The 19,006-nt window shown below is 53.1% G+C and overlaps 1 protein-coding gene across 1 annotated transcript; it reads right to left on the bottom strand.

The window, feature by feature from the left end:
• Nucleotides 1-121: 121 nt before the first annotated feature.
• NARS1 (asparaginyl-tRNA synthetase 1) lies at nucleotides 122-9,641 on the bottom strand. Its single transcript, XM_069880399.1, has 15 exons — nucleotides 9,594-9,641; nucleotides 8,152-8,234; nucleotides 7,340-7,405; nucleotides 7,148-7,240; nucleotides 6,670-6,759; nucleotides 6,070-6,148; nucleotides 5,766-5,836; nucleotides 5,552-5,638; nucleotides 4,159-4,380; nucleotides 3,847-4,046; nucleotides 3,306-3,441; nucleotides 2,817-2,930; nucleotides 1,936-2,067; nucleotides 1,465-1,596; nucleotides 122-1,183 (listed from the first exon to the last, which is right to left on the bottom strand). The coding sequence occupies exons 1-15, from the start codon at nucleotides 9,616-9,618 to the stop codon at nucleotides 1,052-1,054; spliced, it is 1,662 nt and encodes a 553-aa protein (XP_069736500.1). The 5' UTR covers nucleotides 9,619-9,641; the 3' UTR covers nucleotides 122-1,051.
• Between the last annotated feature and the right edge of the window lie 9,365 nt (nucleotides 9,642-19,006).

Raw genomic sequence — 19,006 nt, 5'->3', positions numbered from 1 at the left:
CTGTCTTGCTGCCCTACCCAAATAAAAAAAAATTAATGCCTTTAAGTTAATTAATAAGGATACACGAGGCCAGGAAGCTAAGGGAAAGGAAAGAAACAACATTACCAGTCAGGAAGCGTAGTCTTGCTGACGTCACCATAATTTATTGGTTGTGACTGGAACCAGTTCATACACGGAACATGCAGGGAGAAGGAAACCAGTCATTCATTATGAAAACACGGACATCGTACAGCTCAATCGTTCCATGGAGGACAAAGCCCGATCAAATTGCAGTGTGGGCAGCAAACGAGGCACCTACCAGTTTTGTTTGTCTCTAGTGAAAGAATCGTTTATGACTAAAATGCATACTGATGGCTCAACACATTAAAGAGTTAATTAATCCTATCTGATAACTTGATTACAGCCAGGGCATCTGCTCAGCAGCAGCAGCACAGAGAACACCGAGCCAGCTCAACAGGGAACAGGGAAAGCGCTGCTCGAGCTACAGTTCATCCAGAGGGGACGGACAGCAGCAACGCCGACATCCAATCAAATTCCACGGCTGCCCACGGAGGAGTCCGAGGCCAGGTTGGATGGGGCTTGGAGCCTCCTGATCCAGTGGGAGGTGTCCCTGCCCATGGGACTCGATGGGCTTGGAGGTCCCTTCCAGCCCAAACCATTCCATGGTTCTACGATTCTCACTCCTCATTTCCCCAAGCAAAACCAGAGGAGAAAACTGATTAAAACTAAAGCCAATTAAACCAATTGGATGCCCAGCATATTTTAAGTCCCAGCAATAAAAAGCAGAAGCATATCTTGGATTTTAAATCGGGATCTTTGTTTTACGTTGGCTTGAGAGCATAAACGCACCTAACACTTTTTTTCCTAAGGCTTCTTCCAGTTAATTAGCGTTTTCCCTTAAAAAGGGGGCTGTGTTTTCCCTTTGCACACCCTAAATCAGTATTTGCGTTGCAGTAACTCTTGTTCTCCGAGGGGCTGTAGTAAAGCAGAGTGTTTTGTTCCTTCCCAAGTGTCGGTGGCTCAGATTCCGAGGAGGTGACGACCAGGACTGCTACGGTTTGCAGCGCTGGACGAAGCGTGGGTAGAGGCAGACGTCTCGGATGTGGTGTCTGTTCAGAATCCAGGTTAGGAACCGCTCCAAGCCCAAACCATATCCGCCATGGGGGCACGTGCCGTATTTTCTCTGTGAAATGAAATCAGAGAACTGAGATTAAATATTTTATCCTTAATTATTACTGCGGTAACATCACTAGGAAAAAAACCAACCCTTCCAAGATGATTTTCTGCTGGATAATGAAAATGGAGCGCATTGTTTTCATTTGTGCTCAGCTGTCCTGAGCCTCCCAGACCAGAAAAGGAAAGCGGAAAGGAAAGCCTTAATGGTTCTTTTGCCACCTCTTTGCTCACAGCGGGAGCTCAGCCTTTCCGTACCGTGCAGCCACACATCTCATCCCCTTCACAGACCTGATCTGTGTACCAGTAGTACGGCGTGGGATCGATGCCCTCCCTCTTGTAGCCTTCGAGCAGCTCTTCGCTGTCCCAGATACGCATGGAGCCTCCGACGATTTCGCCGACGTTGGGCATCAGCACGTCCACCTACGACGAGAGCATTTTAATTCCCCCTGACAGGAAGGCAGGCGACTCCTTCCACATCCCATTTATAGATGGAATAAACTGACCGACCAGGTTTTCCAAGTTAATCTTTAACACTCTGGCTCAAACCGCTTCCAAACCACAAAGCCAGCAGCGTTCCTAGCGCCCACTGCTCCTGCTGGCTGCTGGAAAGCTGGCGTTTGGACAACACGGTCTCCAAGCAGGGACAGATCGGAGCAGCGCTTCCCCAAGGCCGGTGAAGAGCACGCTCACCGCGACCCACCAATATTTTACGGCACTTCTGAGTCGCTCTGTTTATTCCTACGGGAAACACCAACGCACCGATTCTGTGAGCCGGGAATCGTCGTGGCAGCGCTGCATGTAGAAAGACTTTATCTCAGCAGGGAATCGGCACAACAAGATGGGCTCATTGATGGTGTCCGTCATCAGCCTCTCGGGAGCTTCCGGAATATCCTACGGTTAAAGAAGGCTTTGTTAGGATTTAAAACCAAACCCACTCGAGTTCTGCATGAAACATTGTCCTAATGCACCCACATTTTTAAATCAAACTGAGGAGAAGCTGGTTTTAGAGAATAAGAGGGTGACAATAATCTTGTTCAATCACAATCCCAGTCTTCCTAACGTTTCAGACAAGAAACCGAGGAAAACCTAACCTGCAACGCAGCCTTTCCAGACCCAGTGAACACCAAAAAGCATCATCTCCTTCCTCCCCAGTGCCCTTCTCCACACACCTTAAGACTAAGGAGTTTAAGGCCTTGCGCAAGGACAGCTCTCGAGCTCAGAGCCACCTCCCTTTCACTTGAACAGGACTGGAATCGCACCCCATAACCGTGTCAATCCAAACAAACCACAACAGACACAGGGGAGACCTTAGAGCAGCTTCCAGGAGCGAGAGGGGCTCCAGGAAAGCTGGGAGGGGCTCTGGATCAGGGAGTGCAGGGACAGAACAAAGGGAATGGTTTGAAGCTGAAAGAGGGGAGATTGAGATGAGATCTTTGGTAGAAAAGTTCTCCTGTGAGGGCGGGGAGGTTCTTTGTGCCCAGGTTGCCCAGAGATGTCACAGATGCCCCATCCCTGCAGGGGTTCCAGGCCAGGCTGCATGGCTCTTGGAGCCCCTGATCCAGTGGGAGGTGTCCCTGCCCATGGAACTGGGTGGGTGTGAGGTCCCTTCCAGCCCAGACCGCTCCACGATGATGACTTACCTCCCCAAACTCATAGTACGTGCCATCCTCCTTCTTCACATCGTGTTCCTTCAGCCACTCGATGGCCTCTGCATAGTTCATCCGGCGGAAAGGGCGCTTGGGGGGCTTGAAGCCCTGTAAGAGCAGACAAAGACGGCTGTAGAGCAATGCGTTTAAAGAAGATTGGTGTTCTAATTGATCAGCGAGTCCACTTCTAGTTGGAAGCGTTCCCCCTCCTATTTCCAGATCGTACATTCACAAATTAGTACTTAAACAAAGAAATAAAGCTCAGCATTAAAAAGCCAGAACCAACCAGAACGTGAGTTGTGCTTCTGCCGTCTCCTACCCCTTTTCGCGTGTCTCAGCCCAGATTTAGAGCTAAACCTCCCAGTGTTTATCGGGGAGCAGGGAAAACTGAGCTTGCACACGCTCTGAGTGAAGCCAGCAGTGGGAGGAGACGTTGGATCCCATTTTCCCAGCTACCCATGAGGGCTCCACGTTGCTGCCTACCGGGTTCAGGTCGTACAGTAAGCTCGAGGCAGGAGATTTCAAAACTCTGTCCACTACATCGCACACCAAGTTCTCCAGACGGTCCAATAAATCCTCAAAGCTTATAAAGGGACATTCGGCTTCGATGTGGGTGTATCTGGAACAAGGTCACACCGTTACAAACCCACGTGCCAACAACAAACCTTCAGCTCCGAGTTCTCATGAAAAAAGTCCTCCCACAAGCCAACACCGCACACTTTGTCCCTTCTTTCTTTTCTCCCACTCTGTGCTGTAAAGAAAATGCAGTTCTAAAAGAAAAAGAGAAGACAACAGTGTTTTCTAGTAAGACGAAGCTTCCTAAAAACATATCAGCTCAGTTTCACCCCGACCTTCCTTCACTAAACGTCATGACTAGCTGGACATTCATGGAAACAAGGTATCGCTCAGCCAGATTGCTTTGGCTCATCCTTCCTCGTTAGCTACGTGCTACCCGCTCGCTCCTTGTGTCACTCAACCTTCGGCCTCTCCCCCGCCTCATAAACAAAGAGCACTCTCTGCGTACTCTGCCAGGTGCCTGCGGGTCCTGGATTGCTCAGCTCTGTACGACTGCGCGATGCAGAACACGTCTCCCAGCGCCGGAAGGCAGGTCTCCAGGTAGAGCTGGGACGACTGCGTCAAGTAGGCCTCTTCTCCGAAGTAATCCAGCTTGAACAGGGTGGAGCCGCCTTCCACCTGCGTCTGGACCAAGGTTGGTGGTGTGACCTGTTAAAGAACAAGGCTGTCGTTACGTTCAGGTCAATTAGTCTACATAGTTCCAGGAAAAAAACAGCTTTGAAGTCCAGGCGTTCAAGTGTTCGAGGAAAAACAGACTTACTTCGTAGTATCCGTTGGCAAAGAAATGGTCCCTGAAGGCCTGCACCACCGCGGAGCGCACCTTGAAGATCTTGGACATGTTCTCGCCTCGGATCATCATGTGCCGGTTGTTGAGCTGCACGTCCACCTCGGAATCCTCGTTGAGGAGGTTGTCGGCCCCGCCAGCCGGGGCCAGCCCGATGAGCTCCCAGTAATCGCAGTTCAGCTCGTGGCCTCCTGGAGCCTGTTGGTTTGAGGAGAAACAGGGATTTTAGAAGGTTTTTGCCCCGGGGATGGCACCCTGGCGCAGACTTTAACCTAGTTTAAACAAAACAGCTTTGTAACTCAGCCACGCTGAGTTTCACCAGGACAGGCTGTTTGGAACCCGCCAGGAGGCTCGGCGTGAATGGGATTGAGGACTACAGGTACGTGGAACCTTCCAGTTTAGGTGTAATACATCACGGACAGCTGGCTTCTTTCAGCCACAAGAAGGAAATGCTAAGCAGGGGGAGGAGTCAGAGCCAGTTTCACTCTGGACGTCTCCATCAAAAAGACAAACGCCTCAAGGGAGATTCCAACCAGCTATAAAGAAAAGAATCCTTTACAGTGTGGTGAAACACTCGAGCACAGACCAAGCCGACAGCGCTCGCCATCATGGAATGGTGTGAGTTGGAAGGGACTCAAAGCCCGTCCAGTTCCACGAGCAGGGACACCTCCCGCTGGATCCGATTGCTCCGAGCCCCATCCAGCCTTGCCTTGAACACCTCCAGGGATGGAGCAGCCACCACTGCTCTGGGCAACGTGTTCCAGGGCCTCCCCACCCTCCCAGGAGAACATTTCTCCCTAGGATCTCATCTCAATCTCCCCTCTTCCAGCTTCAAACCGTTCCTGGCACAAAGAACCTTCCCATAGTCCTCAAGATCACCCACAGAGCGCAGAGTCCTTGTAAGAGAGAAACGCAGGCACAAGACAGCAACACGGCACCCAAGGTGTTTGGCTTTGTCTGGTTTGAGCCACGCTCTCCCACCAGACGGCGAACTTCGAAGTGGAAAAGGATTGCTCGGAGGAAGAACGAGCTCCCGACTGTGGAGCTGGGCTGGGGGACGCTCAAGCCACCTTTCTGCACCAGGCAGCACCCACCGCAACGGGAAAGAGCAGGCCAGGCCTCTCCCTCCCCGCTGCTGCCAGCTCCTGTGCCCCTCACAGCCACCTTCCCCCCGCTAAGCAAAATGCTTTCAGGGTATAAATGCAGATTTGCAAAGCCTGAGCAGCACGTTTGCACAAAGCTGCTGGTTTTCTCCACAAATGAATTCCCACTGAAATCATCCCCCAGCTATTCCCACCCCTGCTTCTCCTCCCATCAGGAAAAGGGAAGAAGAAACTGTGCAGAAGAACCCAAACACAGCGCTCCGTACCTGCTTGCCTTCAGGAACCAGGCTGAGCGTTCCGTACACCGCGACGCTGCTCTCCGTGGAGAGAACCAGCCCGTTGTAACACTGACACTGCGGGGAGAGACAACGGCAGAGGGGAGGTGAGCTGCTCCTTTCGGATTTCCTTTCTGGATGGGCTTCGAGGTCCCTTCTAACCCAAACCTCTCCACAATTCTATGATTAAATCATTCCAACTCACCAGTTCATCTGACAGGACGCACTGAAGGAAACCTGTGCCATCTCTCAGAACAATGAACATCAAGTTTTTTCCTATTTAAAAAGCGAAAAAAAAAAACGGTGAGCCCCAGTGTTGTTCCCCAATCCATCTGAGCAGCCCCATTCCATCATCACAAACGTGATGGAGCAAAGCAGAAATCTCACAATGGTTTCAAAATTCAGGATTAGGTGCTGTCAGATTCGCTCCAAGTGCCCCAATTTCACAGGCCACTGAACTACTCATCTCTCCGCCCGGGTTTAGCGATTTCTAAACACCCGTGCTTTACCTTGCCTCCGCAGCCTGTGAATCCAGCCAAAAACCTTCACGCGCTGGCCTCTGTAAGCCTTCAGGGCATCGATCTTCACCTGTGAAGGAAGAAAAGCAATCAAATAGAGAAGCGAGTCGCCGTTTAGACGGGGGGTTTAAGTCCAAGGGCACAGGGCACCACCCTCCGGGGTATGAGCACAGCTGCGATACCAAACACGCTGTTTAGCAAGGAACGAGCACTTCAGCGAGTTACATCACAGGTCTAGACAGCATTCCCAGACGCCCTTCTATTCCGCAGACTTACTTTGCCACACAGGAACTAAGGATTTAGCTTGGAAAAGCTTCCACAGAAGCGCACTTTGCGTTTGACCCCAAGAAGTCAAAGCACACAGTCATTCGTGCTGTCCAACCAGAGCGTTTGGGCGCTGCTGGAAATCCAGGATGTGTTAAGCACCAAAACACCAGGAAAGAACGGCTCTAACAACTCCTGGGTTAATTATTCCCATGGGAACCAACAGGTACATCAGAGGCATCGCAGCCGGTGCCTCCGGAATGGTGCAGGAGAGCCCAATGCCAGCCCCGCCGCCCCCTTCCCACAGCCCACGTGGCTCTCACTCACGCATTTTGGCTCCGGAAGGCTGGGATCATTCTTGATGACAATCTTCTTGGCTTCCTCCAGGTTCTTCTCTCTTCTCAAGAGATCCTCTGCCTGGTTGAAAAAATGAAGTATTAAATCTCCTGACTTTAAAATTCCCGCTCTTCACAATGGGAGGCTGTAATTCACGCTTACGGACACAGATGTCCTAAAAATCCCTCGAGGTGACTCTGCCAGGGCCAAAACCAGCCTGAACACAAGGCCAGGATGAGAAAACGCCCGGAGGCATCTCAGTGTCTCCAGAAAGTCTAAAGGTAACAGACTGGAGTTATTCCAAACTCGGCACTTCCAGTCGTTTCCTTGTCCTAATCCCAACCTGTGCGTAAAACAGTGACGCAAAGAACCAACCAAAGCTGGTTTGGGAATAACAACGATGCAGTTTGATGTTTTGAGGAGAGAAAGGAAGGATGCTTCCTCCAATCTGGGATCATTGGCAACCTACCTCCTTCTTCTCCTTCGCTTCGTTCTTCATTTGCTCCCGGTGCCACAGCTTCTTGACATTCTTCATCTGCGACTTGGAGATAATGGCCCATCTCTAAACCGACCCGAGGAGAGAGAAGACAAGAGGTCACGCTTGGGTTCCTTCACGCAGAGGAGCGTTAATTCCTACCGGGGAGCTCTAACACTACAGCACCTCGTTTTCCTTTTGTGAGTCCACATAAATGGTAGGAAATGGTTCCTTTCCTGCAGTCATCAAAGCCTAAAAAGGGAGAGAAAACAGGAGTGAGTGGCACTGCAAACAAAATGAAGTCATTCTCGAGAAGACCAAGCAGGCGCCCTGCTCCGATCCTTCCGGTCGGAGCTGCAGAACAGGTATGAAATGGACATTTAGAGTCATAGAATCGTTTGGTTGGAAAAGAACTTTGAGATCAGCAAGTCCAACCGCACGTGTCCACTTCTAAATCATCCCCGAGCACCTTGTCTGTCTGGCTTTTGAACCCCTCCGGGGACGGGGACTCCACCCCTGCCCTGGGCAGCCTCTGCCTGGGCTTCACTCCTCTTCCCGTGAAGGAATTGTTCCCAATATCCAATCTAAGCCTTGCTGCCATTTCCTACCCCCCTGTCCCTTGGGAGCAGAGCCCAGACCCACCTCCCCTCCACCTCCTTTCTGGGAGCTGCAGAGGGCGATGAGGTCTCCCCTGGCTCTCCAGACCCAACAGCCCCAGGTCCCTCAGCCACTCCCACAGCCCCTGCGCTCCAGCCTCTTCCTCAGCTCCGTTCCCTTCTCCGGACACGCTCCAGCCCCTCAAAGTCCTTCTCAGAGCGAGGGGCCCAACACCGAACACAAGATCTGAGATACAGCCTCAAGAGTGCCGAGCACAGGGACACGATCCCCCCCCTGCTCCCGCTGGACATTTTGGGACGCGAGGCCAAGCACTCGGCCAGGGGCACCACTCACGCTCTTCCAAATTTGCAGCGGAACACAGGAACCCTTCCCACACCCACCTTCAGAACGGTCTTGAAGGGTTTCTTCTGCGTCCCATCTCCGGTGGAGTCACTGCCTTCCCGATCGGAGACGTACAGCTCCTCTGTAACACAGGGCAAACACAACCTCATTACTCAGAGACACTAATTGCCACCTCTAGAGAGAGCCTGGAAGAACCTGGACGCGCAAGGATGTAAAACACTCGTTGTTATTGGCCTGGATAAACCTTGGGTGAGAGACTGATTCCTTTGGCTGCCTTAACCTACTTGTGTTTGCCTGCAGCAGAACTCACGTCCTTCAGCTCCTTATCTCCCAACAGCCAGCGCAGCCGCACTCGCTGGCCACAGAGGTCACGCTGCGATTTTGCGGGCAAGGAGAGAACGGTTGCTTGGACCTCAGGGCCCCCAAAACCATCCCAGAGATTCAAAGAATCATGGAATGCTTTGGATTGGAAGGGGCCTCAAAGCCCGTTCAGTTCCACAGGAAGGGACACTTCCCACTGGATCAGGGAACTCCAAGTCCCGTCCAGCCTGGCCTGGAACACCTCCAGGGACGGGGCAGCGCTGGAAAACCTGGGCCAGGGCGTCCTCACCCTCACAGGAAAATATCTCTCTGTAAGATCTCATCTCAATCTCCTCTCTCTCAGCTTCAAACTGTCCCCCTTGCCCTACGCCTGCCGTCCCTGATCAAGAGCCCCTCCCCAGCTTTCCTGGAGCCCCTGCTTGTACTGGAAGCCGCTCTAAACTCTCCTTGCAGCCTCCTTTTCTCTTCTCCAGGCTAACCATCTCCAACTCCCTCAGCGTGTTCTTGCATGGAAGGTTCTCCAGCCCCCGGCTCATCTTAGAATCATAGAATTACCAGGTTGGAAAAGACCCACCGGATCATTGAGTCCAACCATTCCCATCAATCACTGACCCATGTCCCTCAGCACCTCGTCCACCCGTCCCTTAAACCCCTCCCGGGAAGGGGACTCAACCCCCTCCCTGTTCCAGGGCCCAGTGACCCTTTCCAGGAAAGATTCCATCCTGCTGTCCATCCTGACCCTCTCCTGGCGGAGCTTGAGGCCATTCCCTCTCGTCCTGTCCCCTGTCCCTTGGGAGAAGAGCCCAGCTCCCTCCTCTCCACAAGCTCCATTCAGGGAAAGAGCGATGAGGTCTCCCCTCAGCCTCCTCTTCTCCAGGCTGAACCCCCCCAGCTCTCTCAGCCGCTCCTCTTCTTCTCCAGCCCCATCACCAGCTTCGTTGCTCTTCTCTGGCCTCGCTCCAGAGGCTCAACATCCTCCTTGTGAGGAGGGGCCCACCACTGATCTTCGTGGCCTCCTCTGGCCCCACCGCCGCAGCCCCCGGCCCGCCCTGCGCTGAGGCCTCCCCAGGCTGCGGGCGGGTCTCTCAGCGCGGAGCCGGGGGGCGGCACCCGCTCCCTCGCTCCGGCCCCGCCGTCCCCTCCCCGCCGCGGGCCTCACCCATGCCGAGCTCCTCCGCCGCCATCGCCGCGCGCCGGAAGCGCCGGGGCCGCGCTTCCGCTTCCGCCCGGGCCCCGCCCCCAGCCAATCCGCGGCCGCCTCGCCCCCGGGCCCCGCGGCTCGGCCAATCAGCTGCCGCGCCTCACCGGCCGCCCCGCCCCCCGCCGCCCCGCCCCAATCAGGAGCCGCCTCGGCCCCCCCCCCGCCCAGCCCCGCGCCGCCGGCAGGGGGCGCTGCGGCCCCGCGGCGCTCGGTCCCGGCGGGCGCTGAGCCCTCTGGGGTGGGGGGGGTCTCGCCCCTCGGCGGCGGCGTGGATGATGGATCACGGACCGGGGGGGCTGGAAGGGAGCTCACAGCCCATCCAGTCCCCCGTCACGGCATCAGGGGCCCCCAGCGCCATCCAGCCCGGCCCTGACCCCCTCCAGGGATGGCGCAGCCGCAGCGGCCCTGGGCGGCCTGTGCTAGTCCCTCAGCAGCCTCACACTGAGGAAATTCCTCCTTATCTCCACTCTGAATCTGCCCCTCTCCAGTTTACACGCATTCCCCCTCATCCCATCACCACCAGCCTTTGAAAACACCCCCTCCCCAGCTTTCCTGGAGCCCCTTCAGGTACTAGAAGGTCGCTGTAAGGTCTCCTTGGAGCCTTCTCCTCTCCAGGCTGAACCACCCCAACTCTCAGCCTGTCCACACACGCTCCGTCCCTCACATCATCCTCGTAGCCTCCTCTGGCCCCTTCCGACAGCTCCATCTCCTCCTCACGCTGAGGGTTCCAGAGCTGGACACAACACTCCAGGTGAGGCCTCACAAGAGTGGAGCAAAGAGGCAGAACCTGCCTCCTCTGCCGCTTTCTCCTTCTTTTTGAGTACCACCAGATCATAGAATCGTAGAATAACCAGGTTGGAAGAGACCCACGGGATCATGGAGTCCAACCATTCCTATGGATGGGGGGACAGCACGATGTTCTCCGACAGGGAACAATTAATGAAGTGAGGGTGCAGGGCACTATTTTGAACCCAGCTCACCGCCTGCTCCCACAATCCGTTTAGTATCGTGAAGGTGGGAGCAAACGGCAGCTGCCCAGCACGGGAGGTCACAGAATCACAGCATCATGGATTCAGAGAATTGCATGGCTGGAAAAGACCTGTGAGATCATTGAGTCTGACCGTCCCCGTCCACTGCTAAACCAGAACCCTCAGCTCCTCATCCACGCAGCTGTTAAACCCCTCTAGGGATGGAGCTCTGCACAGTTTCTTCTTGTTCCATATTCTTTGCAAAGCAAAAATGCGTTTGCCCTGCCACTTCAGTTGATCCTTACGGGTTTTTGGTCGTCACTCCTGCTGCCCGTGGTCAGCGCTCCCGTCCATCCGCACAGGCACCCAGCAGAGCTTATGTCTGTGTGTCCCGCAGCAAAGAAGGCTGGGGATCAGCACTCAGATTCAGCCCAGTTTTCCATTCAGTTTTACCCCTGGGTTCACTACACAGGACTTGCTTCTCTGGTGAAGAGGCTCCTCAGCTGCTCCCCACGCTCCCCAGAGCAGAAGGAGCAGAAGCTGAACTCTTTAGGGGACTCCTGTGATCACCGTGCCCCACGACAAGGACGCTCCCCTCAGAGAGATGCTTCCCCGTTCCTTGTCTCTGTTCCTAATGCTGGGAGGCAGCGATTCTGCCTCTCTGCTCCTCTCCTGCGAGGCCTCACCTGCAGGACAGGCTGAGAGAGTTGGGCTTGTTCAGCCTGGAGAGGAGAAGGCTCCAAGGAGACCTTACAGCGACCTTCCAGTGCCTGAAGGGGCTACCAGAAAGCTGGGGAGGGACTGTTTACAAAAGCTTGGGGTAACGGGATGAGGGGGAATGGCTTTAAATTGGAGAGGGGCAGAGAGAGAATTGAAGATGAAGCATCAGGTGTTAATTCTCCCCTGGTCGAGGATCAGCCTGTGTTCACCAGCAGCAGCAGCCAAGCTTGGTGCCGCTGTGCCCTGCAAGCCAAGCAGCGTGGTCGGACACGGCTACCGTGCTGGCTGCTGGGCAATAGTCAGGACTCGTTAGTCCTTGCAGAGAGAAGGTGCAGCCGCACCTCAAATCCTGGGTCCAGCCTTGGGCCTCTCTCTCCAGGAAAGACCTTGAGGGGCCGGAGCGTGTCTGGAGGAGGGAACGGAGCTGGAGAGCAGGGGTTCTGAGGAGCAGCTGGGGGACCTGGGGCTGTCTAGCTTGGAGGAGGCTGAGGGGAGACCTCACGGCCCTCTGCAGCTCCCGAAAGGAGGTCGTGGGGAGGCAGGTGCTGGGCTCTGCTCCAAGTGGAAATGGCCTCAAGTTGTGCCAGGGCAGGTTCAGACTGGGCACCAGGAAACCTTTGTTCACCTCATGGGTTCTGTGGAGCTGGCAGAGGCCGCCCAGGGCGGTGGTGGAGGCCCCGTCGCTGGAGGGGTTGAACGGGGGGGTGGGTGAGGTGCTCAGGGATGGGTTGGCAGTGGACACGTCTAGTTGGACTCCACGGTCTCCAAGGGCTTTTCCAACCAAGCGATGCTCTGATCCTACGGCCGAAGCGCAGGATGAGACCCCGCGTTAGCCGCCCTCTCCAAGCGCTGGGGTCAGCGTAGGATAATGGGGAAAAGCGAACCCCGCCACAAGGAAACCGCACGTCGATAAATGCGACTTCTCCGGTTTTTATAAACAAAATTAAACTTAATTTGCTGCACAGTAGCTAAGGTGCCGTTAATTCAAAACGCACAGAAGAACCCAGTGGACACAGTTAATAGTCAGCAGACCACATAGGCCAGGCTTTGAAAGCATTTAATATTCACTGAAGTGCTGCTTGTATCCAATTATAACTCACTACTTGCCATCTTAATAATTTAAATCTGTCCACTCTTTAGAGGGGAAAAAAACGCACTAATCAAAGACATGAATGCACCTTTTGCTTTTGACAGCATTAAATTAAAACTAAATGGTAGATCTTGAATGAGTTACTCTGCGAGAATAAAGGCATTAATGAGGTAATTTCATTATAGAGGCTCATCCAAGCCTATGTGAAAACAAGGGAAGTAAATGGAGAGGAAAGCCGCCGAGGAAATTAGGGTTCCTTCCACACTAATTAATGTTTTGGGGCATTTAGTACAGGCACCAAATTAACTGCTCCAAAGAACTCCATTGACAAAAAAAATACATTGTTGCCCTGCCATGTAATTAGAAGACAGGACAAGCCGAGCACTTAATGAGTATAAAGGCGGCCTTTAAGTGCTGCTGCCCGGCCCCAAACCCCCTTTGTGGCCGCCGGAGTTTAAGGCAGCACCGGGCGGACAATATCGGATTGTTTAGGTCCTTCTGTTCGGTGAGCTGTAAACAGGTAGCCCTGAATGAGACTCTGAGACTCCTGGGAGGCCCGGCTTCCCAGGCCAGGAGGGGGAAAAGGCTTAAATGCATCCCCGGAGGAGAAAAAAAGGTGAATAGAGGCGGCGCGGGGAATGCTCAGCGCTGTCTTAAGCGATTACATGATGTTGGGCCACCCCCTCTCATTGAGTTATCTTTACACTGCTTTTGTCTCCTCTAATTGGAGCTGATGAGGTGCTAATTGGTTGCTTTTTTAAAAAAGCACTGCTTAAGCACTGGCCAACAGGGTAAGACAGCGTGAGGGGAGTTAATGAGGGCTTAGCGGGGGGAAAACCCAACAAAAAAACCCCCAAAGCCAACCTCCGAACCCCCCAAAGCTAAAGCAGCCCGGGACCGAGGCAAAGGCACCCGGGGCAGCCTCCCCGGGGAGGGGACAGCGGGGAAGGGGAGGGTGGGCTGGGACGGAGGGGGCTTGGAGAACGTGGGGGCACGGGGTGGGGGGGTTGGGAGGGACCTTAGGGGTCAGAGAATTGTGGAACCGTTTGCGTTAGAAGAGACTTTAGATATCAGAGAATCATGGAATGGTTTGGGTTGGAAGAGACCTTAAGGATCAGAGAATCGTGGAAAGGTTTGGGTTGGAAGAGACTTTAAAGATCAGAGAATCATGGAATGGTTTGGGTTGGAAGAGACCTTAAGGATCAAAGAATCATGGAATGGTTTGGGTTGGAAGAGACTTTAAAGATCAGAGAATCATGGAATGGTTTGGGTTGGAAGAGACCTTAAAGATCAGAGAATCGTGGAATGGTTTGGGTTGGAAGAGACCTTAAGGATCAGAGAATCGTGGAAAGGTTTGGGTTGGAAGAGACCTTAAGGATCAGAGAATTGTGGAAAGGTTTGGGTTGGAAGAGGCTTTAAAGATCAGAGAATCGTGGAATGGTTTGGGTTGGAAGAGACCTTAAAGATCAGAGAATCGTGGAATGGTTTGGGTTGGAAGAGACTTTAAAGATCAGAGAATCGTGGAATGGTTTGGGTTGGAAGAGACCTTAAAGATCAGAGAATCATGGAATGGTTTGGGTTGGAAGAGACCTTAAAGATCAGAGAATCGTGGAATGGTTTGGGTTGGAAAGACTTTAAAGATCAGAGAATCGTGGAATGGTTTGGGTTGGAAGAGACCTTAAAGATCAGAGAATCGTGGAATGGTTTGGGTTGGAAGAGACTTTAAAGATCAGAGAATCGTGGAATGGTTTGGGTTGGAAGAGACCTTAAAGATCAGAGAATCATGGAATGGTTTGGGTTGGAAGAGACCTTAAAGATCAGAGAATCGTGGAATGGTTTGGGTTGGAAAGACTTTAAAGATCAGAGAATCGTGGAATGGTTTGGGTTGGAAGAGACTTTAAAGATCAGAGAATCATGGAATGGTTTGGGTTGGAAGAGACCTTAAGGATCAGAGAATCGTGGAATGGTTTGGGTTGGAAGGAACCTAAAGACCATAGAATCCTGGAATGGTTTGAGTTGCAAGGGACCTTAAAGATCAGAGAATCATGGAATGGTTTGGGTTGGAAGAGGCCTTAAGGATCAGAGAATCGTGGAATGGTTCGTGTTGGAAGGAACCTAAAGACCATAGAATCCTGGAATGGTTTGAGTTGCAAGGGACCTTAAAGATCACCTGATTCCAGCCCCCTGCCATGGGCAGGGACACCTCCCGCTCGATCGGGTTGTGAGGGTCTGAACTGGATGAGAAAAGGGGTGATACGGGGGATAAGGAGGTGCCCACCTCTCGGGGATGGGCTGAAGCCCCCCAGGAGCTGGCGAGGTTACCCATACGACCAGTCCCATAGAATTATGGAATCATTGAGGCTGGCAAAGGCCTCTCAGCTCATCCAGTCCAACCATCAGACCAATCCCCCCACGCCTGCTAAACCATGGCCCCAAACGGCACATCTGCGTGGGTTTGGAACCCCTCCAGGGATGGGGACTCCGCCGCTGCCCTGGGCAGCCTCTGCCACAGTTTAACCACTCTTTCAGTGGTGGAATGTCTCCTAATACCCAGTCTGAACCTCCCCTGGAGCAAACGGAGGTAATTTCTTCTCATCCTATCGCTTGTTCCTTGGGAGAAGAGCCCCTGCCCTGCCCCACGGGCAGTGGGGCTGCTGAGGTCACGTTCACATCTGCCTCAGAAAAATGCCAGCTAGTGAGTGGAATTTGTCCAACCCCACTCTGCCTCTCATGGGCGAGCTCCTTGCCACGGGCCCCTGGGAGTGAGGTTCCAGAGGAGCCACGGAGATGATCCAAGGGCTGGAGCCCCTCCCTTACAAGAACAGGCTGAGAGAGTTGGAGTTGTTCAGCCTGGAGAAGAGAAGGCTGCGCAGAGGCCTCCGAGTGACCTTCCAGTACCTGAAGGGGCTCCCAGAAAGCTGGGGAGAGTGTTCACAAAGGCTGGTGGTGATGGGACGAGGGGCAATGGGTACAAAGTGGAGTGGAGCAGATTCAGAGTGGGCATAAGGAGGAATTTCTTCACGAGGAGGGTGGGGAGGCCCTGGCACAGGTTGCCCAGGGAAGTGGTGGCTGCCCCGTCCCTGGAGGGGTTCGAGGCCAGGTTGGATGGGGCTTTGGGCAGCCTGATCCAGTGGGAGGTGTCCCTGCCCGTGGCCAGGGATTGGAACTGGATGAGCTTTAAGGTCCCTTCCAATCCAAACTCTTCTATGATTCTATGAACACCGGGGCAATGGAATTGAAGCTATAAAACCTACAAGAAGCCAAGGCACCTCTTGTAAGGGAACTCTGCTGACCTATTTATACTAAAGAGAAAGAGGCAGGCAGGGCTCCTCCTCTCCTCACCTCAGTTCTTTTTTCCTCTCTTTTTGCCTGTGCGTAACTGCAGTTAGCAAAACCAATTAGTTTGCAAACAGCTGGTCACTTGAGGGAGTGTTTATGCTTGGTAATTTGTCCCCCTATTCACACTGGACGTGGATTCCTTTCACTCCAGTGCACGGTCACCCGCTTTTCTTTCCGTTGTCATGAAAACAGGGATTTCTCGCTGGCTGGTAGAAAGCAACTTCCCCGTGAACCATGAATTCCATGTGTTCCTAGAGCCATCCACCTACAGCACAGGCAACAGAGCAGAGCTCCTTGCTTTAGGAAGCCCCCAGAGATGAAAAGAAGCTGGGATCCCTGAAGGCGAACGGAATCTATTTTGGTGGGTTGGTTTGGGATCCATGCACTCGCAAAGTTCGATGTGCTTTCCGAGGCAGGTACGAGCGTGCCCGCAGGGATGAGCGCTCCTGCCGCCGCTGCCCGCGATGTTCTCACGGGACGCTTGCAGGAGGTAGTTCCTCGGGTTTGCTTTGTTTCCCCAGCTGGTTTACCACAAGCCAGCGTGACAAGTGTTGGAGAACCGCGTGCTGTGCCTGCCAAGACGCAATCCTGACCCACGTTCTGACCTCCTTCCACTTCCTCCTCCGCTTTACCTTGTGCCTCGCTGCTCTCGGGAAAGAGCACCCAGTTCCAACCCCCCCGCCCAGGCTGCCCAGGGCAGTGGTGGCTCCCCCTGTTCCCCTGCGTTCTGCATATTTCATCCTATTTCAGAGAGCTATTCGCGATAAATCGAAATTGAACGGGGCTTTTATCAGAGTAGTGAAGCCTTCAGGTACCAAAATCCCTGAGAACGCCTTCCTGCTTGCGTATAGAAATGAAAGGGGAAAGCGCGCGGCGGGTGTGAGCACAGTCTGGATGGTTCTCCAGCCACCAGCTGCTGCTCGAGGGGTCATTCCCTGCATTGTCCTCCCCACCGAGGCTGCCGGTTGTATTGCACTCGAGGAACAATGAATGTCTGCAAACATGTCCAGCTTTTTTGTCACTGGAAAGAGGAAACAGGCAAACAAGCGGAGGTGAGGGAAAACGGCCGAGAGAACGGAGATGTCGCAGAAACGGGGCTCAAAGCCTGGGGCAGCCGTGTGACGTCTGAATCACAGACTCACAGAATGGTTTGAGTCGAAAGGGACCTTAAAGATCACCCAGTTCCACCCCCCCTGCGACAGGCAGGGACACCTCCCGCGGGATCAGGCCGAAGCGGGGTGGTCCAAGCTGCGCTGAGCTCAGGAGCACGGGCAGGAGCCGTTCCCCTCAGGAAGCCAAAGTTCAAAGCTAGGGATGCTTCCACGTTTTTCGTGGTTCACTTCCAGGTCATTTGATTGAGGAGATTCTCAATTTGACGGCTTCTCATGTTCAAAGAGGTTCAGGTGTTTTTAAATCGGCTCAGCTCATCCCTGCTTGAGATAAATGAGAATGGGTCAGCTGGTCATTTTGATAAAATTCAACTCTAAATTAGAGCCACAGAAGCTGCGTGTGAGCTGCATGGATGTTCAGCTGTGCCCACGCTGTCTGTGTGTGCGCTACAGCCCGAGGGGAGAGGGAGCGTTGCATCCCAAGCTGTTGGAATCCTTCCTTTTCCATGGGCTCAGTCCTTCAGGCTGGTTTCGCACAGGTAGCAGCCTCGGTCAGGACGAAACGAAGGTCCGTCACGGAGCGCGTGTGTGAGCGGCGCCAGCTGACGCAAACACTGACAGCTTCACACCGAGAAGCCGTGAAATCCGTGAGCGATGACTAAAGCAATTTTAGCGGAAAAAAACCTCCGAGGTTTGTCAAGCGTCATTGTTTTGGACTTGCGGTGACCTCACTTAGCAGAACGGTCCCGCTGACGGTAACCTTTGTCTCCAGTATTTTCGGTGGTAACTAGCTTTGTGGGCATTTGTTTTCTATCATCAAATCATTAAATGGTAATGCAATTGTTAGTTCCCTTGCCCCAGCTCTAATACATTTTGCAGCCAGTCACCATTCCCAGTTCATTAACTGACTGACCTCAGCATTAACACCCCCTCTGCTCGCGTTACCTTGGAAACAAAGCTTCCTGTGCGTAATCCAAGCTTATCGAGCTCTTTATCCTACATGTGACCCTTAATTACTTGCTAAATTAGAATGGTTTTCTGAAAATCACAAGAGGAGGTTAATATGTTCTTCCAGAGCTGGTCAAGCTAAGATGACACTAAATTCACAGGGAATTCAAATTACATGATCCCTGAAGGCGTCTCTTTCAGAAGGAAGATGAACTTTCCCAATGGGAGGCAGTGTGCCATGATAATGCTCCTGTCACTCACTTTCCTTGCCCTGCTTGTCCAACCACGGCTTAATCCAGTCAGAACAATGCAGTAAGTAAATATCAGGTTGATTAATTATGGTGCAAGATTCAGTAACCACTTGTCTTCTGTAATTAACATTGTAATTGGAATTAAGTAATGCACTACATTTCTGGACTGGGAGGAGGAACGAGGGAGAATCTTCCAGGCTGCGAGTGGGGAATGAAGGAAACGCTATCAGGGGGCAAGACTTAATTACTTTTAGAGGTCTTGAAGAGAGGTGAGATGGGGTTGGTTTGCCCAAATACTGCTTACAGCTTCTGAAAATACATCTTGCCGTCACTGATTTGAGACGTGGAAATGGTAAGGCAAGGTGATGCTCTCGGACGCCCAGTGGTTTTCCTCTCCGCTCTTCCCAGTGGCACATCTCCTACAGGAGCGCGAGCCCCTCGTGCTGTCCCTGCCCTCCCTGATCAAGAGCCCCTCCCCAGCTTTCCTGGAGCCCCTTTTTGTCCTGGGAGCTGCTCCAAGTTCTCCTGGAAGCATTCTCTGCTCGCCTTGCACAGCTCTCAGGAAGGAGGTTGTGGGGAGGCGGGTGCTGGGCTCTTCTCCCAAGTCACAAGGGGTAGGACAAGAGGAAATGGCCTCAGGTTGCACCAGGGGAGGTTTAGATTGGATTTTAGGAAAAATCCCTTCACAGAAAGAGTGGTGAAGCCCTGGCAGATGGAGTCCCCATCCCTGCAGGGGTTTCAAACCGTGTGGCTGTGGTGCTTAGGGGCAGGGTCTAGCGGTGGGGTTGGCAGTGCTGTGTTACACTCAGTGATCTGGAGGGTCTTTTTCAATCTAAATGATTCTCCGATGGAATATTTCTGATCTGTCAAACGTGCAGCTATGGTTCACTGCTGGCTTCAAGTCAACAGCAGAATTCCATGGGTTTTAGTGGAAGCGTGCTCTGAT

This window comes from Phaenicophaeus curvirostris, chromosome Z, assembly GCF_032191515.1.
Source record: "Phaenicophaeus curvirostris isolate KB17595 chromosome Z, BPBGC_Pcur_1.0, whole genome shotgun sequence".
NCBI classification, from domain to species: Eukaryota; Metazoa; Chordata; class Aves; order Cuculiformes; family Cuculidae; genus Phaenicophaeus; species Phaenicophaeus curvirostris.
Note: the sequence above shows the minus strand (reverse complement) of the source record. Positions and strands in the feature narration are given on the sequence as shown.